Genomic DNA, 20961 nt, shown 5'->3' on the forward strand with positions numbered 1-20961 from the left:
TCACCAAGAGCAGGACACACCTGACCCCACCCCATGACAAGGACCCATCTGTCAGTTGTCACCCCTGCTCCCTGCTGCCTCCCATCGGTCCCAGTGTCACGCCGTCCCGCTGTCACTCACCTGCACAGGACACACCTGACCCCACCCCATGACAAGGACCCATCTGTCAGTTGTCACCCCTGCTCCCTGCTGCCTCCCCGCGGTCCCAGTGTCACGCTGTCCCGCTGTCACTCACCAGGAGCGGGAGTGGCGCAGGCGGGAGGCCGCGGGCCGCTCCAGGAGCCGCTCCAGGCGCAGCAGACGCTCCAGGTGCAGCGCCCGCGGGTCCTGCTCCGCCGCCTCCCCGCTGCGCTCAAACTCGAAGATTGCCGGAGGGGACAGGTCCAGCTCCAGGAACATGATGTTCTCAGCCTGCCCGGGGACAGCCAAGGCGGGAGTCAGGGTGGGGAGAGCACTGGCAATCCACGCTGCCAGCGCTCAGTGGGATCCTGCCCTGGCACGGCCACGCTGGGCTCCAGGCTCTGCTCTGCCTCTCCCAGGCCTGAGCAGTCCCGTCCTTTCCAGTGGCAGGAGCTGCCAAAGCCAGAGAGGCAGGAGCTGCAGGATTGGAGCCGTGAGGATAAAGATGGGAGCTTGAGTTGGTGTAGCCCAGATCCTCGTGAGCTTTACTCCATCTGCTCTCCTGGTGTTATCCACCCCTCCACACATCCACTGTCTGCCTTCATCCATCCACCTCTAGCTCTCCATGCACTTCCATCCATCCATCCACCTGCCCATCCACACATTCATACACCTCCATCCATGGCCATCCATCCATCCATCCATCCATCCATATCCATCCATCCTTTCATCCACATCCCTCTATCCATCAACATCCATCCATCCACCTGTCCATCCACACATTCATACACCTGCATCCACGTCCATCCATCCATTCATACACCTCCATCCATGGCCATCCATCCACATCCATCCATCCATCCATGTCCATCCATCCACGTATCTATCCAACCATCCATCCACATCCATCCATTCATCCACCAATGTACATCCATCCATTCATCCACGTACATCCATCCACACATCCATCCACATCCATCCATCCACCAATGTACATTCATCCATCCACCCATATCCATCCACCCACGTATCTTTCCAACCATCCATCCACACATCCATCCATCCATCCATCCATGTCCATCCATCCACCCAAGGTACATTCATCCATCCATCCACATCCATCCATCCACGTATCTTTCCAACCATCCATCCACACATCCACCCATTCATCCATCCATCTACATCCATCCATCCATCCATGAATCTATCCAACTATCCATCCACACATCCATCTACATCCATCCATCCATCCACCAATGTACATCCATCCATCCATCCATTCATCCACGTACATCCATCCATCCACCAATGTACATTCATCCATCCATCCACGTATCTTTCCAACCATCCATCCACACATCCATCCATCCATCCATCCATCCATCTACATCCATCCACCCAATGTACATCCATCCATCCATCCATATCCATCCATCTATTCATGTATCTATCTACATCCATCCATATCCATCCACACATCCATCTACATCCATCCATCCATCCATCCATCTACATCCATATCCATCCATCTATCCCTCCATGTCCATCCACATCTATCCACATCCATCCATCCATCTACATCCATCCATCCACATCCATCCACATCTATCCCTCCATGTCCATCCACACCCATCCATCCATGTCCATCCATCCATCCAGGTCCATCCATCCATCCATCTACATCCATCCATCCACATCCATCCCTCCATGTCCATCCACATCCATCTACATCCATATCCATCCATCCATTCATGTATCTATCCAACTATCCATCCATCCATCCATCCATCCATCCATCCATGTCCATCCACATCCATCTACATCCATATCCATCCATCCATCCATGTCCATCCATCCATCCATCCACGTCCATCCATCCATGTCCATCCATCCATCCCTCCATGTCCATCCACATCCATCCATGTCCACCCATCCAGCTCCACCCACACATCCATCCATGGATCCACCCACCCCTCACACACTTCCATCCATCCATCCCCACCTGTCCAAGCCTCCCCAGCCCCTGGCCCAGCCCGGTGTCCCCTGACGTACCCGGAAGCGGGGGTGGGACCTCCTGGCCATGGCCACCCTGGCGTACTGGCTGATGGGCCTCTTGTAGCCCACGGCAGAGGTGGGGCGTCTCTTCATCTGGGAGCTGCTCCTGCGGCACACGGAGCGGGAACGTCAGCGGGAGCCGCGCCCAGGGCACACAGGGAGCTGGGCCCTTCCCACGGGAGGGCCTTGGAGGGGTCACACCCACGGGCACCTACAGCAGGCCCTGGGCCCAGCAGCCCTGGGGCCACCTCTGTGCATTGGCAGGGACAAGGATGGGGACACAGGGACAGGGACACAGGCACAGGGACAGGGACACAGGGACAGCGACGGGGACACAGGGACAGGGATGGGGACACAGGGACAGGGATGGGGACACAGGGACAGGGACAGGGACTGTACCCTGGGGACAGGGACACAGTGACAGGGATGGGGACACAGGGACAGGGATGGGGACACAGGGACAGGGATGGGGACACAGGGACAAGGACAGGGATGGAGACAGGGAGAGGAACACAGGGACAGGGACAAGGACACAGGGACAGGGATGGGGACACAGGGACAAGGACAGGGATGGGGACACAGGGACAGGGATGGGGACACAGGGACAGGGATGGGGACACAGGGACAAGGACAGGGATGGGGACACAGGGACAGGGATGGGGACACAGGGACAGGGATGGGGACACAGGGACAAGGACAGGGATGGGGACACAGGGACAGGGACAGAGGGACAGGGACACAGGGACAGGGACACAGGGACAGGGACAGAGATGGGGACACAAGGACAGGGACGGGGACACAGGGACAGGGATGGTGACACAGGGACAGGGATGGGGACACAGGGATGAGGACAGAGACGGGGATACAGGGACGGGGACACAGGGACGGGGACACAGGGACGGGGACACAGGGACAGGAATGGTGACAGCGACGGGGACACAAGGACAGAGACAGGGACACAGGGACGGGGACACAGGGATGGGGACAGGCACACAGGGACAGGGACAAGGACAGGGACACAGGGATGTACCCTCCGGTGGGAACCAGCGGCTGGAATTTCCACTGGTCCTCGTCGCTGTCGAAGTACAGACGGTTCATGATCTTGTTCTTCTCCTCGGGAGGGATGAAGTTCTCGATGATCAGGTACCTGAGGGATGGAGCAGGAGAGGAAGGGGTCAAGGTGACAGGAGACAGGGACCAGGCTGGAAAGGGAGAGGAAAAGCAGGAAGAGGAGACATCGAAGGGGGAAGAAACATCCAGAGGGTGACAATGTGATGGGAGTGGAGAGGTTGAAGCAGCAGGACAGAGAGGGGACAGGCAGGAGAGGATGGGCACCAGACCCCTGGGAGCTCCAGGCAGGAGCAGGACTCTCTCCCTCCTCTCCTCCCACGTCTGCTTCCCACTGCCTGACCTGAAAATCAAGGAAAGCTCAAGAATGCCAAGCGGATCCCAGAGGGAATCTTTTTTTCCCATGTTTTTTGGGGCAAGTCGAGCAGATGTCAAAAACTGTTTTGAGGCAACGAGTTGCATCAGTGAGCTGTGGCTTCCGGTCAGAACCGTGTCAGAGGAGAGAGGGGGCAAAGCTGGAGATGGAATTGTTTGTAGTGAAACTGTTTCACCCTGAAAATTTCGCAGTGCTTGAAAATACCTGCGGGGTTACAGACACCCAAAGAGAGGAGTGTTGGAAGTGAGAACAAACCTCCAGGGCACTGGAGCAGCAGCTGCAGCTGTGGGAGGCTCCCGGAGGGAAAACTCTGCCCAAGGAGCTGGGGTCACCCCGAGTCCCCAGAGCTGCTGTCCCTCTGAGGACGGAGCAGGTCACCAGGTGCCCTCGGGGGTCACTTACCACCCGCCAGGTTCAGCCACAGCCACGCTTTCTGCTGGAACATTTCCTGGTTTTTCCCCTTTCTCGGCAACTCTTGGACGCCCCCTGTGCCCTGACCCGGCTCCCGGTGGCCACACCTTGTGCCACCACTGACAGCTGGGCAGGGCTGGGCTGTCCCTGTCCCTGTCCCTGTCCCTGTCCCTGTCTCTGGGTGGGGTCAATCCCTCCAGTTCTGCACTCACTCTGAGCCTCTGAGCCCCTCAGCCCTGCTCTAACAACACCCCAACCCTGCTCTGACACCCCAATCCTGCTCTAACAACACCCCAACCCTGCTCTAAAACACCCCAACCCTGCTCTGAGCACCCCAATCCTCTTCTGAGCCCCTCAGCCCTGCTCTGACAGCCCAGCCCTGCTCTAACAACACCCCAGCCCTGCTCTGAGCACCCCAACCCTGCTCCAACAACACCCCAACCCTGCTCTGAGCACCCCAATCCTCTTCTGAGAACCCCAGCCCTGCTCTAACACCCCAATCCTGCTCTGAGCACCCCAATCCTGCTCTAACAACAACCCAACCCTGCTCTGAGCACCCCAACCCTGCTCTAACACCCCAACCCTGCTCTAACAACACCCCAACCCTGCTCTGAGCACCCCAATCCTCTTCTGAACCCCCCAGCCCTCCTCTAACACCCCAGTCCTGCTCTAACAACACGCCAACCCTGCTCTGAGCACCCCAACTCTGCTCTGAGCACCCCAACCCTGCTCCGAGCACCCCACCTCTGCTCTGCACACCCCAACCCTGCTCTAACAACACCCCAACCCTGCTCTAACAACACCCCAGCCCTGCTCTAACAACACCCCAACCCTGCTCTGAGCACCCCACCTCTGCTCTGCACACCCATTTCTTCAAGCCCCCCCGGGCCCAGGGGACCCCCCAAGCACCTGACAAACACCTACTTGAGCTTCAGCTCCCGTGTCTGCTCGTTCTGGGCCTCCTCCAGGTCCTGGCGCACGCGGATGTACTCGTCGTGCTGGTCCTGGATCTCGGCCTTCACAGCCTGGAGCTTGGCATAGAGCTGGGAGAGGGGAGCAGCACCTCAGCCCTGCCCCAGGCCTGGGGAGCCCCGGGCAGGGACATCCCTGCCACTGTCCCCACCTGCCTCGCCTCTCACCTTCTTGAGCTTCTTGGTTTTGATCTCCACCTCCTGCTGCAGGGACGTGTAGGTCTCCCGCAGCTCCATGGTCTCCTCGTCCCTCAGCAGCATCTCCTGCTGCATCTCGCGCTCCCGGCGTTTCTGTGGCACAGGGATAAGAGTTGGAAAGGGGCCAGGCATGGGGACCAGCCCTGGGACAGCCCTGTCACCCCCCCTGTCACCCCTCTGTACCTGCTCGGCGATCTCCTGCCGCTTCAACTCCAGCATCTTCTGCTGCTCGTTGGTGTGGTCCACGATGGTCCTGCCCCCGATGAGCAGCTTGCTCTCCATGGCCTGCAGGGGACAGCGGGTCACTCCCAGCCACAGGCTTTGTCCCATGCCACCCTCACTGGGTGGTGGCCCCATCCCTGACCCCTGTTCTCATTCCTGACCCCTGTCCCCATCCCTGACTCCTGTCTCTATCCCTGTCCCCATCCCTGACCCCTGTCCCCATCCCTGACCCCTGTCCCCATCCCTGACCCCTGTCCCTATCCCTGTCCCTATCTCTGACCCCTGTCCCCATCCCCGACCCCTGTCTCTAACCCTGACCCCTTCCCTGACCCCTGTCCCCATCCCTGCCCCCTGTCCCTATCCCTGACCCCATCCCTGACCTGTCTCTATCCCTGTCCTCATTCCTGACCCCTGACCCCATCCCTGCCCCCTGTCCCCATCCCTGACCCGTCTCTATCCCTGTCCCCATCCCTGTCCCCTGTCCCTATCCCTGACCCCTGGCCCCATCCCTGACCCCTGTCCTCATCCCTGTCCCCATCCCTGACCCCTGGCCCCATCCCTGTCCCTATCCCTGTCCCCTGTCCCCATCCCTGACCCCTGGCCCCATCCCTAACCCTGTCCCCTGTCCCCATCCCTGACCCCTGGCCCTGTCCCCTGTCCCCACCCCTGTCCCCTGTCCCCATCCCTGTCCCAATCCCTGTCCCCTGTCCCCACCCCTGTCCCCATCCCTGTCCCCATCCCTGACCCGTCTCTATCCCTGTCCCTATCCCTGTCCCCTGTCCCTATCCCTGTCCCCATCCCTGACCCGTCTCTAACCCTGACCCCTGTCCCTATCCCTGACCCCTGCCCCCATCCATGACCCCTGTCCCCATCCCTGTCCCCATCCCTGAACCCTATCCCTGACCCCATCCCTGTCCCCTGTCCCCATCCCTGTCCCCTGTCCCCATCCCTGTCCCCTGTCCCTCTCCCCATCCCTGACCCCTGTCCCCATCCCTGTCCCCTGTCCCCATCCCTGTCCCCTGTCCCCATCCCTGTCCCTGACCCCTGTCCCCATCCCTGCTCTCTGGGAGGTGGAAGAGCTCAGTGCCCACGTGCTGGAACGCTGATGATGGGGAAGAGGCTGTGATCAGACTGGATATTGGGAACAATTCCCTCCTGGCAAGGGCTGTCCTGCCCAGGGCGGTTTGGAATCCCCATCCCTGGGGGGACTGAAAAGCCCTGTGGGTGTGGCATTGGGGACAGGGGTGGCAGCGCTGGGGATGGCTGGCCTCGGTGACCCTTGAAGGGCTTTTCCCACAATTCCATGACTCCATGGACACCCGGCAGCCCGGGGCTGGTTCAGCAGCACGGGCACAGCGGCGGTGGCTGGCTGGGCTGTGGGTGACGTGTCCCCTGTCCCCTCCACTGGCCACTGGCTCCCAGCCCAGGCTGCTCCCGGAGCTTCCTTCCGCACAGCTGCCACCCCAGGGAGGGACAGCAGCTGCAGCCCGGCCCCTGCAGGGGCTGTGCACACTGAAATGCACAAACACACACCCAAAACCACCCAAAACCACCCAAAACCAGACACACAGGGGCTGTGCACACAGAAATGCACAAATACACACCCAAAACCACCCAAAACCACACACACATGGGGCTGTGCACACTGAAATGCACAAACACACACCCAAAACCACCCAAAACCACACACACATGGGGCTGTGCACACTGAAATGCACAAACACACAACTAAAACCAGACACACAGGGGCTGTGCACACAGAAATGCACAAACACACACCCAAAACCACCCAAAACCACCCAAAACCAGACACACAGCGGCTGTGCACACAGAAATGCACAAATACACACCCAAAACCACCCAAAACCACACACACATGGGGCTGTGCACACTGAAATGCACAAACACACACCCAAAACCACACACAAATACACACACAGGGGCTGTGCATGCTGAAATGCACAAATACACACCCAAAAACACACACAGGGGCTGTGCACACTGAAATGCACAAATACACACCCAAAAACACACACAGGGGCTGTGCACACTGAAATGCACAAATACACACCCAAAAACACACACAAATACACACCCAAAAACACACACAGGGGCTGTGCACACTGAAATGCACAAATACACACCCAAAAACACACACAAATACACACCCAAAAACACACACAAATACACACAGGGGCTGTGCACACAGAAATGCACAAATACACACCCAAAACCACCCAAAACCACACACACAGGGGCTGTGCACACTGAAATGCACAAATACACACCCAAAAACACACCCAAAAACACACACAAATACACACAGGGGCTGTGCACACAGAAATGCACAAATACACACCCAAAACCACCCAAAACCACACACACAGGGGCTGTGCACACTGAAATGCACAAACACACACCCAAAACCACCCAAAACCAGACACACAGGGGCTGTGCACACTGAAATGCACACACACCCAAAACCACCCAAAACCAGACACACAGGGGCTGTGCACACTGAAATGCACAGACACACACCCAAAAACACACACAAATACACACACAAATACACACATGGGGCTGTGCACACTGAAATGCACAAACACACACCCAAAACCACCCAAAACCAGACACACAGGGGCTGTGCACACTGAAATGCACAAACACACACCCAAAAACACACACACGGGGCTGTGCACACTGAAATGTGCACACAGAAATGCACAAACACACACCCAAAAACACACACAAATACACACACAGGGGCTGTGCACACTGAAATGTGCACACAGATATGCACAAACACTCAAATACACACCCAAAAACACACACAGAAGTGTGCACACAGAAATGCACAAAACAGAAAAATAAAAACACACGCACAGAGAAATGTGCACACACAAATGTACAAACACACAAATAAACACACAAATACACACACAGAAATGTGCACACAGAAATGCACAGACACACAAATAGACACACACAAAAACACACACAGAGAAATGTGCACACAGAAATGCACAAACACACAAACACACACACAGGGGCCGTGCATAAACAAATGCACACACAGAGGCTGTGCACACACAACACGGACACAAAGGTGTGCAGGATGTGTGCACACACACACACACACACACACACAGAGCACATCCTGTGCCAGGCTGAGCATGGACATGGCTACGTGTAGGAGCACTGGGTATCTGTGCACACGTGTGAGAGGGTAAGCACACTGCGTGTGTGTGCACTGTGTGTGTGCACTGTGTGTGCACTGTGTGTGTGCACTGTGTGTATTTGCACACTGTGTGCACTGTGTGTGTGCGTATGTACACACTGTATTTGTGTGTGTGTATTTGCACACTGTGTGTGTGTGTATTTGCACACTGTGTGTGTGCGTGTATTTGCACACTGTGTGTGTGTATGTACACACTGTGTGTATTTCTGTGTGTATTTGCACACACTGTGTGTGTGTGCACTGTGTGTAATTTTCTGTGTGTATTTGCACACTGTGTGTGCACACCATGTGTGTGTTTATGTACACACTGTGTGTATTTCTGTGTGTGTGTATTTGCACACTGCGTGTGTGTGCACTGTGTGTATCTGCACACTGTGTGTGTGTATTTGCACACTGTGTGTGCACACCATGTCTGTATGTACACACTGTGTGTACTTCTGTGTGTGTATTTGCACACTGTGTGTGTGTGTGCACTGTGTGTCTGTGTATGCACACACTGTGTGTATTTCTCTGTGTGTGTGTGCACTGTGTGTATTTGCACTGTTTGTGTGTGCACTGTGTGTGTACGTGCACACTGTGTATGTGTGCGTGTGCACTGTGTTTACGTACACACTGTGTATTTCTGTGTGTGTATGTACACTTTGTATGTGTGTGTGTGTGCACTGTGTGTATTTCTGTGTGTACTTGAACACTGTGCACACCATGTGTGTGTGTTTATGTACACACTGTGTGTATTTCTACGTGTGTGTACTTGCACACTGTGTGTGTGTGCACTGTGTGTGTATGTACACAGTGTGTGTATTTCTGTGTGTATTTGCACACTATGTGTGTGCACTGTGTGTGTATGTACACACTGTGTACTCTGTGTGTTTGCACTGTGTGTATTTCTGTGTGTGTATGTGTGTGTGCACTGTATTTGCACACCATGTGTATGTACACACTGTGTGTATTTCTCTGTGTGTGTGCACTGTGTATTTCTCTGTGTGTGTATTTGCACACACTCCGCGTGTGTGTGCACTGTGTGTATTTGCACACTGTGTGCACTGTGTGTGTGCGTATGTACACACTGTATTTGTGTGTGTGTATTTGCACACTGTGTGTGTGTATGTACACACTGTGTGTGTGTATGTACACACTGTGTGTATTTCTGTGTGTGTATTTACACACTGTGTGTGTGTATGTACACACTGTGTGTATTTCTGTGTGTATTTGCACACTCTGTGTGTGTGTGCGCTGTGTGTATTTTTCTGTGTGTATTTGCACACTGTGTGTGCACACCATGTGTGTGTTTATGTACACACTGTGTGTATTTCTGTGTGTGTATTTGCACACTGTGTATGTGTGTGTATGTGTGTGTGCACTGTGTGTATTTCTGTATGTGTGTATTTGCACACCGTGTGTGCACACCATGTCTGTATGTACACACTGTGTGTATTTCTGTATGTGTACACACTGTGTATGTGTGTGTATGTGTGTGTGCACTGTGTGTATTTGCACACTGTGTGTGCACACCGTGTGTGTATGTACACACCGTGTGTATTTCTGTGTGTGTATTTGCACACTGTGTATGTGTGTGTTTATGTACACACTGTGTGTATTTCTGTGTGTGTGTATTTGCACACTGTGTGTGTGTGTATTTGCACACTGTGTATGTGTGTGTGCACTGTGTGTGTATGTACACACTGTGTGTGTGTGCACTGTGTGTATTTGCACACTGTGTGTGTGTGTATTTGCACACTGTGTATGTGTGTGTTTATGTACACACTGTGTGTATTTCTGTGTGTGTGTGTGTACACACTGTGTATGTGTGTGTATGTGTGTGTGCACTGTGTGTATTTCTGTGTATTTGCACACTGTGTGTATGTGTGTGTGCACTGTGTGTGTGTATGTACACACTGTGTGTGTGTGTATTTGCACACTGTATGTGTGCACTGTGTGTGTATGTACACACTCTGTGTGTGCACTGTGTGTATTTGCACACTGTGTGCACACCATGTCTGTATGTACACACTGTGTGTATTTCTGTGTGTGTATTTGCACACTGTGTATGTGTGTGTTTATGTACACACTGTGTGTATTTCTGTGTGTGTGTATTTGCACTGTGTGTGTGTGTGCACTGTGTGTATTTGCACACTGTGTGTGTTTGCACACTGTGTGTGTGTGTATTTGCACACTGTGTATGTGTGTGTTTATGTAGACACTGTGTGTATTTGTGTGTGTGTGTGTGTATGTGTGTGTGCACCGTGTGTATTTGCACACTGTGTGTGTGTGTGTGTGTATTTGCATGCTGTGTGTGTGCACTGTGTGTATTTGCACACTGTGTATGTGTGTGTGCAGTGTGTGTGTATGTACACACTGTGTGTGTGTGTATTTGCACACTGTGTATGTGTGTGTGTGTGTGTGTGTGCACTGTGTGTATTTGCACACTGTGTATGTGTGTGTTTATGTAGACACTGTGTGTATTTCTGTGTGTGTATTTGCACAGTGTGTGTGTGTGTGTATTTGCACACTGTGTGTATGTGTGTGTGCACTGTGTGTGTGTATGTACACACTGTGTGTATTTCTCTGTGTGTATTTGCACACTGTGTATGTGTGGGTATGTGTGTGTGCACCGTGTGTATTTGCACACTGTGTGTATGTGTGTATTTGCACACTGTGTATGTGTCTGTGTATTTGCACACTGTGTGTGTGTGTACACACTGTGTGTATGTGTGTGTGTGCACTGTGTGTGTGTGTATTTGCACACTGTGTGTATGTGTGTGTGCACTGTGTGTGTGTGTACACACTGTGTGTATGTGTGTGTGCACTGTGTGTGTGCCCTGCAGCCCTGCTCCTGTGTCAGGCTGTCCCTGGGGGCAGAGCAGGGCACACCCTGTGCCCACCACGGTGGCACCTCAGCACGGCCGGGCCCAGATGTCCCCAGGACACCACACACAGCGTGAAAAATCAATCCCCCAGACACAGAAACAGCTCGGCCACCATCTCTGAAATGTCCCCTCTGCCACCAGCGCGTGGCCACCCTCACCCACTGGGGTGTGCCCCTGAGGTCCCCCTGAGCCCTGCTCCTCACAGCGCCTGCCCCACCCCACTGCCCCGGCCCTGAGGGGCAGGGGGCCACCAGGCCATGCCAAGGGCACTGCCAGCACTGGGGAGGCACACACAGTGGCCGTGGTGCTGCTGTCACATGTCCCTGGGCAGGGTGGGGGGCTCTGGCAAACCTGTGGCCCCACTGACGGCTGCTTGGGGCAAGGCTCTATTGCCATGATTTAACCCCCCAATTTTTCCCCTTCTGGCTGCAGGGGGCACATTGAGGGTTCTGGGGGAAGCCAGGGGACACCCCACAATTGTGCCTCTCTACTCTTGCCACCCAGTGAGACCCCCACAGCCACTCACAGCCCCCCAGTGGGTGTCCCATCCGGCCCCCCTGACCCCGGGATTCCTCCAGATGGATATCCCAGGCTGGGTGTTCTGCTGGGGGCTGAGACCCCTCACCCCATCCTGTGCCATCCCCTGCCAGTGCTGGGGGCACTGGGATGCCACAGGCCCCTCACCTCTTCCCCTCCAAACCCAGTTCTTGGTGCCACTCGCTCCCCTTGACGCTGAGTGTCCCCTGGGGTGTGCTGGGACGATGGCCCCGCTGCCATCCCCTCCCACAGAGCTCCCCCCTGCACACACCACCCCTGCCAGATGAAGAGGTTTCTCAGTGCCACTGTTTCCTCCCTGCCAGGGCATTTATTCCCTCTAACGAAGAGACTCCCAATCTCCTTTAGCCCTAAGCCTCTCCCAGGAACTCATTTCCGGCACCCAAAGAACTTCCCAGCGCTCTCCCTCCCGCTGACCTCGGCCTCAGCCCCTGGCACGGCACTGGAAGCACCCCACACCCCACACCCAGCTGCCCTTGGCACAGCCCCTCTGCCTGGGCACCTATCTGGGTCCCTAGGGGCACATCTGGGTGCCCAAATGCACATCTGGGCCCCCAGGGGCACATCTGGGCCCCCAGGAGCACATCTGGGTGCCCAAATGCACATCTCCTGGGGCAGGATGAACCCCACCTCTCTGAGATCGTTGTCCCACACATCCCAGCCGGGTGGCAGAGGCACAGCCCACACCCACGAGTGTGACAGCAAGATGGGGTGCAGTGTGGCACCTCCGTGGGAGCGGGGGGCACCCCGTGTCCCCCTGTCACCTCGGCTGCCTTTGCTCCTTGCCTGGCCCCAGTGAGTGGCAAAGCTGCCCGTGAGCACCGTGAGGCCACCCAGTGTCCCCGCAGTGTCCCGTGGGCAGTGCCCAGTGGGGTGAGTGTCACAGCAGGCTGTGCCCCTCTGGCACAGGGTGGATTTATGCTCGCTGAGGTGACACCTCTCTGCTGTCACTGTGCTGTACCCCCAGAGCCAGAGGGTCCCTGCGTGCACAGCAGCTCCAAAGGCCACCCAAAGGGACATGGTGTCATCTCGCCTCCGGCCCTGCCTTGTTACTCAGCACTTCCAGGACACACAGCGGCCCTGAGCCAGCCCTGCTGTGCCAGACAGGGAGACAGTGCTGGACAGCTGCCAGCCCAGCCTGCACCCCACAACCTGCACCCCCCTGCCGTGGGGGGATGGCTGCAGAACCCCCGTGCCAGGCATCCTGCTCTGCCAGGACACCCATCACGGGACAGCCGTCACGGGACACCGGCCAGCAGCCTCTGCCCCAGTGGCACGTCCCCACGGTCTCTGTGCAGGCATCCAGGCATGGCCACGCTTCCCTGGGCATGATCACACATCCCTGGGCACGGCCACGTGTCCCTGGGGCTGCAACAAACACGACCCTGGCCATGGAAGGGGGTCCAGAGCCCCTGGTCCATGTCCCCCCCTGTCCCTGCCTGGGCTCCGGCCCCGTGCCCAAATCCAGGCCGGCCAGTGCTGAAGTAGATGTGCCAGAGGGGCCATGCTGAGCGTGATGCAGAGGATCAGGGTGCTGGGGCTCCCTCCCCACTGCTGGGACTGTGGTCCTGTCCCCATGGCCACCACGGGCAGAGGGGAGGGATCAGGACAGCTCAGTGGGGACAGGAGCAGGGCTGGGGCAGGGAGAGGTGCAACCCCAGACCCTCGGCACAGTTGGGGCTGCCGTGGCCCCTCTCACCAAATCCCTGAGCATCCCTGAGCCAGCGGCGGTGCCCCCAGCCACCCTGCTGTGCCTTGGGGTGGCAGGAAGGATTTGGGGTGGGGAGGGGGCTGGGGGTCCCTGCCAGGCCCTGCCTGTCCCCACAGAGCCCACTGGGAGCCAGGGGACAGGCAGGGGCAGGCGCACCTTGTCCCCAGCCCTGGGCTCGCTCCCGAGGCCACCAGGGCAGAATCTGCAGCATCACTCTCATCACTCCCCGTTCCCACGCAAGCTGCTTTGTTGTGCCGAAGGGGACAAGAGCTGAGCGCAGCACACTCGTGCCACCAGTGACCCAGTCCCCCACAGCCCTTCCCTCCCAGCCCCTGCAGCTCCCACACAGGTCCCAGCACACCAGAGCCTGGGGCTGCCCTTGGGGACACTGCCTGGACACCTTGTTCGGGAGCAAAGCTCCCTGTTTGGGATCCATTCCCACTCCACACGAGGGGCTGGCGGCACAGCAGGTACCCCATCTGTGACCCGTGTGGCAACACAAACCTTGTACTTGATGGCCAGCAGCTCCGTGGCCTCCTGCTCCTTCCGCAGGTCCTCTATCATCTTCTCCTTCTCCTGGAGCAGCTTCTGCTTCTCCTCACTCACCAGGCTGTGGTCGTCCTGGATAGCGGCTTTCTCCTCTTCCAGCCTCTCCTTCTGCTCCTTCAAGTAATTCTCCATGTTCTTCTCCAGGCCATCCTCGTGCTCGTCCTCCCCTTCATTGTCCACGGTGCCCTCTCCATCCACGGCTTTCTTCCTCCGGCTGCTCCTTCTCCTCTTCTTCCCCAGCATCCCGCGTTTCTCCAGCTGGGCTTTCAGCCGGACGATCTCCTCCTGGAACTCCCGCAGCAAGGTGTCCTTGGGGTCCTCGTTCACCCGCGGCTTGTTCTTGATGTTCTTGGCCCTGTTGGCGAACCTGAGGGTGGAGAGGCTCTCGTCGTAGCTGTGGGAGGCCGGGCCCAAGGTGGCCACCATGATTGTCTTGGCGTTGCCCCCGAGGGAGTCCTGCAGCAGGCGGGTGAGCTTGGAGTCCCGGTAGGGGATGTGCGTGCTCCGGCCGTCCACCAGCGCCGAGATGACGTTGCCCAGGGCCGAGAGGGAGAGGTTGATCTTGGAGGCTTCCTTGGGGCGCTCTCCCTGAGCCCCCATTTTGTTCTGGCGCTCGCTGCCGGCCAGGTCCACGAGGTTGAGCTTGCCCACGCGGATGTGCTCCTCGCCGTCGGGGCCCGTCTCGCTGCACTCGATGGTGATCAGGAAGATGGCGTGGGAGCGGGAGCTGTGCTCGTTCATGTTGGTGCTGCCCACCGAGCGCGTCTGGCTGCCCAGGTTCATCACGTGCTCGATCTCCTTGACGTTCTTCGTCACGAAGGAGGAGAGGTCCTTGATGTACACCCCGGTCTCGGGGTTCTCCTTCAGCTCCAGCTTCTTGCTCTGGTCCTTGGCGAGGAGGTCCCTGATCTCCTCCTGGTAGATCTCCAGGTAGGAGGCCCTCACCAGGTACTGCTGGTTCTGGGAGCGGGAGATGTGGGTGAAGATGTGCTCGAAGGCGCTGGGGATGATGCCGCGCTTCTCCGGCTCCGCCCAGGCGCCCTGCATGGTGTAAGTCTTGCCGGTGCCCGTCTGCCCGTAGGCGAAGACGGTGCCGTTGAAGCCCTGCAGCACCGAGTCGATGAGCGGCCGCACCGTCTCGTCGTAGAGGTCGGCCTGCTTGGAGCCGGCGTCGTACACGGCGTCGAAGGTGAAGGTCTTGGGCAGCTCCCCGGGGGCGGCGCGGGGGTTGCGGATGCTCACCTGGCCCAGCTTCACGTCCAGCTCCAGGACGCGCTCGTATCCCGCCGCCTCCTCCCGCCGGCTCATGGGCCGGCAGCGGGCCACCACCCGGAGCGCCTCGCAGCCGCCGCGGGGCTTACCGGCCATGGCGGCGGCGGGCGGGACCGGCGGCTCAGCGGGGCTGGGGGGGCTCAGCCGCGCCGCCCCCGCGGCATCCCCGGGACCGGGGCCGGGGCGGAGCCGGGGCGCGGGGCGCGGGCGGCCGGGGCGCGGCGGGGCGGCCCCGCCGGGCGCTGGCTCATGGCAGCGCGGCCGCTGCGCCCCGCCCGGTGCGGGGATGGGGCTGCCGGACCGGGGCGCGGCCGCGCCGCGATTGGTGCGCGCTCCCGCCCGCGGCCCGCGCCCCCCGGGCGCGCTCCCGCCGCCGCCTCCCTCCGGGCACGCCGGGAGATGTAGTGCGGCCTTTGTGCTGAGCCCGGGCCAGGGATGCGGGGCCGGGAACGGGATGCTGCGCTGGAATGCAGAACCGGCACGTGGGATTGGGATGCGGGATGAGGGATGCGGCGTTGGAATGCGGGATGAGGATGTAGGATGAAGGATACGGGAATGTCGGGCAGGGCTGGGGCGCAGGAATAGGATACAGCATACCGATTGGGATACGGGATCACAAGTACAGGACTGGGATGCAGGACGCAGGATTGGGATATAGGATGGAGGATGCAGAACTGGGATGTAGGACGGAGGATTGGAATACAGGGCTGGGATGCTGCACTGGAATGCAGGATTGGGGTGTGGGATGCAGGATGCAGCACTGGGGTTCAGTGCTGGCACGCAGCACTGGAACGCAGGGATGAGATTCTGGGCTGGGATGCTGCATTGGAATGCAGGATGAAAGATTCCAGATGCAGGATTGAGGATGAGGGGTGCAGGTCTGGGATGTGGGATACAGGATGTGGGTTGCGGGATTTGTGTGTGTGATGGAGAGTACTTTGTGGAATGCAGGCTGTGGGATGCAGGATGCAGGGTCCACGATGGGGGATCAGGGATGTGGGACTGGGATGCAGGGCAGAGGCAGGAGAAGCAGGGGCTGCCCAGTCCCAGACCTGGCAGGCAGCACAGGGATAACCCCCCATCCCATCCCACCCCGTGGGGCTGGGGCAGGGTGTTGTGCTGGTGTTTGGGGCTCCCTGGGCTCCGTGTCCCCTTGCAGCCAGCCGTGGCTGGTTCATCCCTGCCCAGCCCAGTGGGAATAATCCCGGCGCCTTACGGGGCTGCGAGGGGAGATTAAACATTCTTGTGGTTAATCGAGTCTGAGCAGCCACCCGTTCCTTCCCTGGAAGCAGAGATTATCCCACAATCAATTAATTAGGGAATTTGCTGCCATACTCGGGCCTGCCTGGCGCTATCTGAGTCCTCTGGCTCCAGGAGGAGCTCCCAGGTGGGGACAGTCCCCTCCCCAAAGGCACAGCCCCAGCCGTGGAGGGGGACCTGGGGACAAAGGAGGGTGTGAGGGTGGTGCAGCAGGGCTGGAGGGGAGATGGAGGAACAATGGAGGGGGCAAGTGGAGGATGGAGAAGGAGATGGGGAGGATGAAGGGGGATGGAGGGGGATGGAAGCTTCAGGAGAGGCAGGGTAGAAGTGGGATGCAGCAGTGCTGGAAGGAGGGATGGAGGGAGGGTGACAGGGACGATGCAGAGGGATGGAGAGATGGATGGAGGTGATGGGGAGGGTGACAATTGGAGGGGACAGCACAGGAGGATGGAGGAGGGATGGAGGGATGGAGAGTGTTGTGGAGAGGGACGAAGAGAGGAGGTAGAGAATGGGATGAGGGGACAATAGGGGCTGTGGAGGGGGTCACACCTTTCCTCACCTGCCCTTTTCCATGCACAGGGCGCCGCAGTTGAGCCCTGCCAGGGACACAGCCATTGGGAGGGGACAGTCCCCATGGCACAGCACAGACTGATGGTGCTGTCCCCACTGCAGCCCTGGCTCTACACCAAGGCCCTGTGTGGCTCTGCCTGTGGCACTGTCCCTGTGTCCCCAGGGATGAGGTCAGGGGCACCATAGCCCTGCTAGCCCCTGGCTGTGGTGGCCCAGCCCCAAATCCCCCACAGGACCAGGCTGTGGGGACAGGCAGGTGGGTGACACACAGGAACAGGATGTTTAGACATGGCAAAGAGACAGAGGGGACATGTCAGGAGCAGGGACGTGTAGAGACAGTGTGATGGGTAAGGACAGTGTGACACGTCAGCTGGGGTAACCCATAGGGACACGGTGACACAGGGAGGACGAGGTGACATGTAGGGTCATGGTGCCAGGTGGAGCAGGGTGACACATGAGGACAGTCCCTTGCCCACAGGTGTCAGCACAGGACCAGAGTGTGCTGGTGGTGGCCTCTGGCCTTGGGGCTGACCCTTGGGGCTGTGGGGGACAGTGAACACCACAGAACCCTCCAGAGCAGAGCCCAGAGCCCCCTGTGTGTATGGGAGGGGTTATGGGGTGTCTGTGGTGTCTCTGGGGACATGGTGGGTGTGTATGGAGGGTCCTGGTGGCACGGCTGGTGACATCCCAGTGCAGCTGTTGGCATGGGATGACACATGGGACCTGAGCAGGGATGGAGTGCCACATCCTGAACCAGGGGTGACACTGAGCTGGCTGGGGCAGGGGACATCAGGGCTGTCCCAAAGTGCTGCAGCAGAGCCAGGGGATCCCAGTTGCAGTGACCTTGGTTTTCCTGTTCCTGCCCACCATGGGTTCCCATATCCCACAGCCACCCTGGGCCATCCCAGCTGTCCCTTGGCCACTGTGGCTGCTGCCAGGACAACTCAGATACCCCTGAGAGTACCCAACCCCTGGAAATGTGGTTGTCTTTGGGTACTGCAGCCATCCCAGGGACACGCCAGCCAACACTGGGACACCACGGCCACTTTGGAGACACCACTGCCAGACCTGGGCCACCAAGGGTATCCAGGGACAGCAGAGTCACCTCTGGGACACTGCAGCCATCCTTGGCTACTGTGGCCACCTCAATTCCCAGCTCTGGGGGGATCTGGGGGGGCTGTGGCCCCATGTACCCTGTAGTCACTGGGACACTCGACACCCTTGGCTGGCAGTGAGGGTGACATGAGACCTTGGGACCTCCTTCCTTCCTTCCTTCCCCAGCCTTTTGGCATTCCCTGGCTCTTGGCATCCGGGCAGCAGCATCAGCCAGAGCCAGGCAGATGTGGGAGGGAAGGGATGATCAGTGCTGGGCTAATGCTCTCCCACCTCCTTCAGCACCACCATCCCTGTGGCATTCCAGGGGAAAGGCTACTAAAGGGGACACCAATAAAGGGAAAAGCTCCACTCAGGGCCAGCTGCAGTCCCTCATTCCCAGCTCCTGCTGCCGTTCCCAGCCCTGGAACATTTTCACTTGGTTTAAACCAAGGTCATAACAGGAGCAGTCCACAGCTGCCAAAACCTTCTCACCTTCGCTGTCACCAGGAAATTGTGCTGGAGCTCACCAACATCCTCTGGTCAGAGTTCTGTTTCCAGGATCACAGGAGACACCTCTGTCCCCAGAGAGGACGTCTTCTCTCTGTGGATGCTGCTGTGGAGACAGATGGAAGCGCACACGTTGGGAACAGGGAAATCAGTCTCCATGTTGGCAGCGTTGAGTTGACATTCCTGAGGCTTTTTCTTGGTGTTTGGCCAACTGGTAGTGGTGTTGGCTGGAGCAGCCTTGGAGAAAAGCCTGTCCTCCCTGCTGGGAAAAGGACATAGCCCAGTGTGATGTTCCCAGCTCAGAGGGTCAATCCTCTCCTCGTTTCCCCCACTGATGGCCCTTCACTCTCTTGGCTTCTACAGGGGAAAGGGATGCTGAGGGTCCAGCAGGCATTTGGCTGCTTTCCCTCTCAGCCAGCTTGCCAGCATTCCCAGAGATCCAGTGGGTTCATTTCCCATTTCCCCGCTCTGTGGCAGCTCTGCGGTTCAGCTGAGCTGTTTGTGGCACTCCTCATCCTCCCCATGCTCCTGGCTTCCCTCCTGCTGTCCCCAATCTCCATGTGCCAGATTGCTGGTAGGGGACCTTGGGAAGCAGCAGGGCTTCAGGCTCCAGCCACCCTTTTGGGCTGAGATCAGAGGTTTTGTGGTTTTTCAGACTGTGAACTGAGCAGGGACTGCCCGGGCACAGCACAGGAGGAACAGCCACACGGGGAGGCAGGAAAGGAATCACTCCAGTGCAGGATTCACCCCACGCCCAAAGTGGGGGAGCTGGAGGGGCCAGCCCAGCTCACACTAAGCCCGGATCTAGGATGGATCAGTTTGCCAGCAGCTGACTCCTCTATAATTAGACGGCAGCAGTGGAACGGGAGCCAGCTCGGGGCGCAGAGCTCCAACATCTCCCCATCCACAGGCATTGCACATGACCCCCGGATGTGTAAACAGCCCCGGGAAGGGAGGAGCTGTGTCTCCTCACCACCGGGAAAAACTGCTGCCTCTCCTGCAGGCCCTCAGGCTGCCCCCAGGAGAAGATTCCTGAGCCGTGTCCCAGCTCCTGGGTGTGACCTGGGGAACTCTGTGTCCGCTTGCCGAGGTCCCACAGCTCCATGCCGTGCCCCACCATCCCTCTTCCCACCTCTGCCATCATCTCCCACAGGAACTGAGAGGAGAGGGGGGAAAGGGCCGGCTGGCAGTTGTGTGGGAGGCTCCAGGGCTTTTATCTTGGATCGTGGTTTCCAGATGTGGAGGGAGCAGTGTCTGTAAGGCAGCAGCTCGGCATGGCCGTGCCGAGATTAAAGGATTTAATAATCTGCTGGCAAGGTGGAATTGAAGGAGGCAGAGCTCTGGCTGTGCAGCACTCGGCTGATGCACCAGGGCATTCCCACGCTCCCGAGATCCCTCCAAACCCTCCGGCAAGCACAGGAAATCCCAGAGTGTGTGCGGCAGGTCCTATTCTCCACAGATCCAGCTACTAACACTTCATCTTCCTTCACAGGTAACTACTGATTGATCAGTAACGAGCTGCCAGGGAGCTTTTCACTCTTGAGCTGCTCCCGAGAGAATAAAGAGCTGAAAGTGGCACTGCTTCTGTGCTGGGAACGTGGCACTTGGGGACAGGGGTCAGTGGTGGGAACTGCTGGGTTTGGTGGTCTCAAGGGCTTTTCCACATCAGTGATTCCATGATCCCGTGACTCCAGGTACGTGGAGTGTCTCTGGGGACCGAGGGGAGCAGAGCTGCCTTTGATGGGTCACAGCCTCATTCAGTGAGGATCCATCCATCAGCACTCCTCCTTTGTTCCACCCCTGATTCCCAACGGCAGGACACGAGGCTGTGAGTGGCTCTGAGGAGCACTGACAACAACGCTGGGCTTTTTTCCCCCACTGGGCACAGCAGAACCAAGCAAGGGACGCTCTGGCCG

The 20961-nt window shown here is 58.0% G+C and overlaps 1 protein-coding gene across 3 annotated transcripts; it reads right to left on the bottom strand.

Annotated features, from left to right (window-relative positions):
* Positions 1-231: 231 nt before the first annotated feature.
* On the bottom strand, positions 232-15732 carry LOC136358643 (kinesin-like protein KIF3C). 3 transcript variants are annotated; one of them, XM_066314557.1, is made up of 7 exons: positions 14297-15732; positions 5383-5484; positions 5170-5292; positions 4955-5073; positions 3176-3322; positions 2173-2278; positions 232-411 (listed from the first exon to the last, which is right to left on the bottom strand). In XM_066314557.1, exons 1-7 carry the CDS (start codon positions 15707-15709, stop codon positions 232-234), a joined length of 2190 nt encoding a protein of 729 aa, XP_066170654.1. In that variant the 5' UTR covers positions 15710-15732. The 3 variants fall into 3 exon arrangements, with proteins under 3 accessions (XP_066170654.1, XP_066170656.1, XP_066170655.1); XM_066314559.1 differs by having other exon boundaries at positions 2173-2275; positions 3206-3322; positions 14297-15731; XM_066314558.1 differs by having other exon boundaries at positions 2173-2281; positions 3206-3322; positions 14297-15731.
* Positions 15733-20961: the final 5229 nt, after the last annotated feature.

The sequence above is a fragment of the Sylvia atricapilla genome, chromosome 3 (assembly GCF_009819655.1).
Source record: "Sylvia atricapilla isolate bSylAtr1 chromosome 3, bSylAtr1.pri, whole genome shotgun sequence".
Taxonomy (NCBI): Eukaryota; Metazoa; Chordata; class Aves; order Passeriformes; family Sylviidae; genus Sylvia; species Sylvia atricapilla.

Coding starts and splice junctions, on each gene's coding strand:
- LOC136358643 (XM_066314557.1), bottom strand. CDS start 15,709: ATGGCCGGTAAGCCCCGCGGCGGCTGCGAGGCGCTCCGGGTGGTGGCC. Junction 5,485..14,296: donor TGCTGGCCATCAAGTACAAG/GTTTGTGTTGCC, acceptor TGTCCCCTGCAG/GCCATGGAGAGCAAGCTGCT. Junction 5,074..5,169: donor AAACCAAGAAGCTCAAGAAG/GTGAGAGGCGAG, acceptor CCCCTCTCCCAG/CTCTATGCCAAGCTCCAGGC.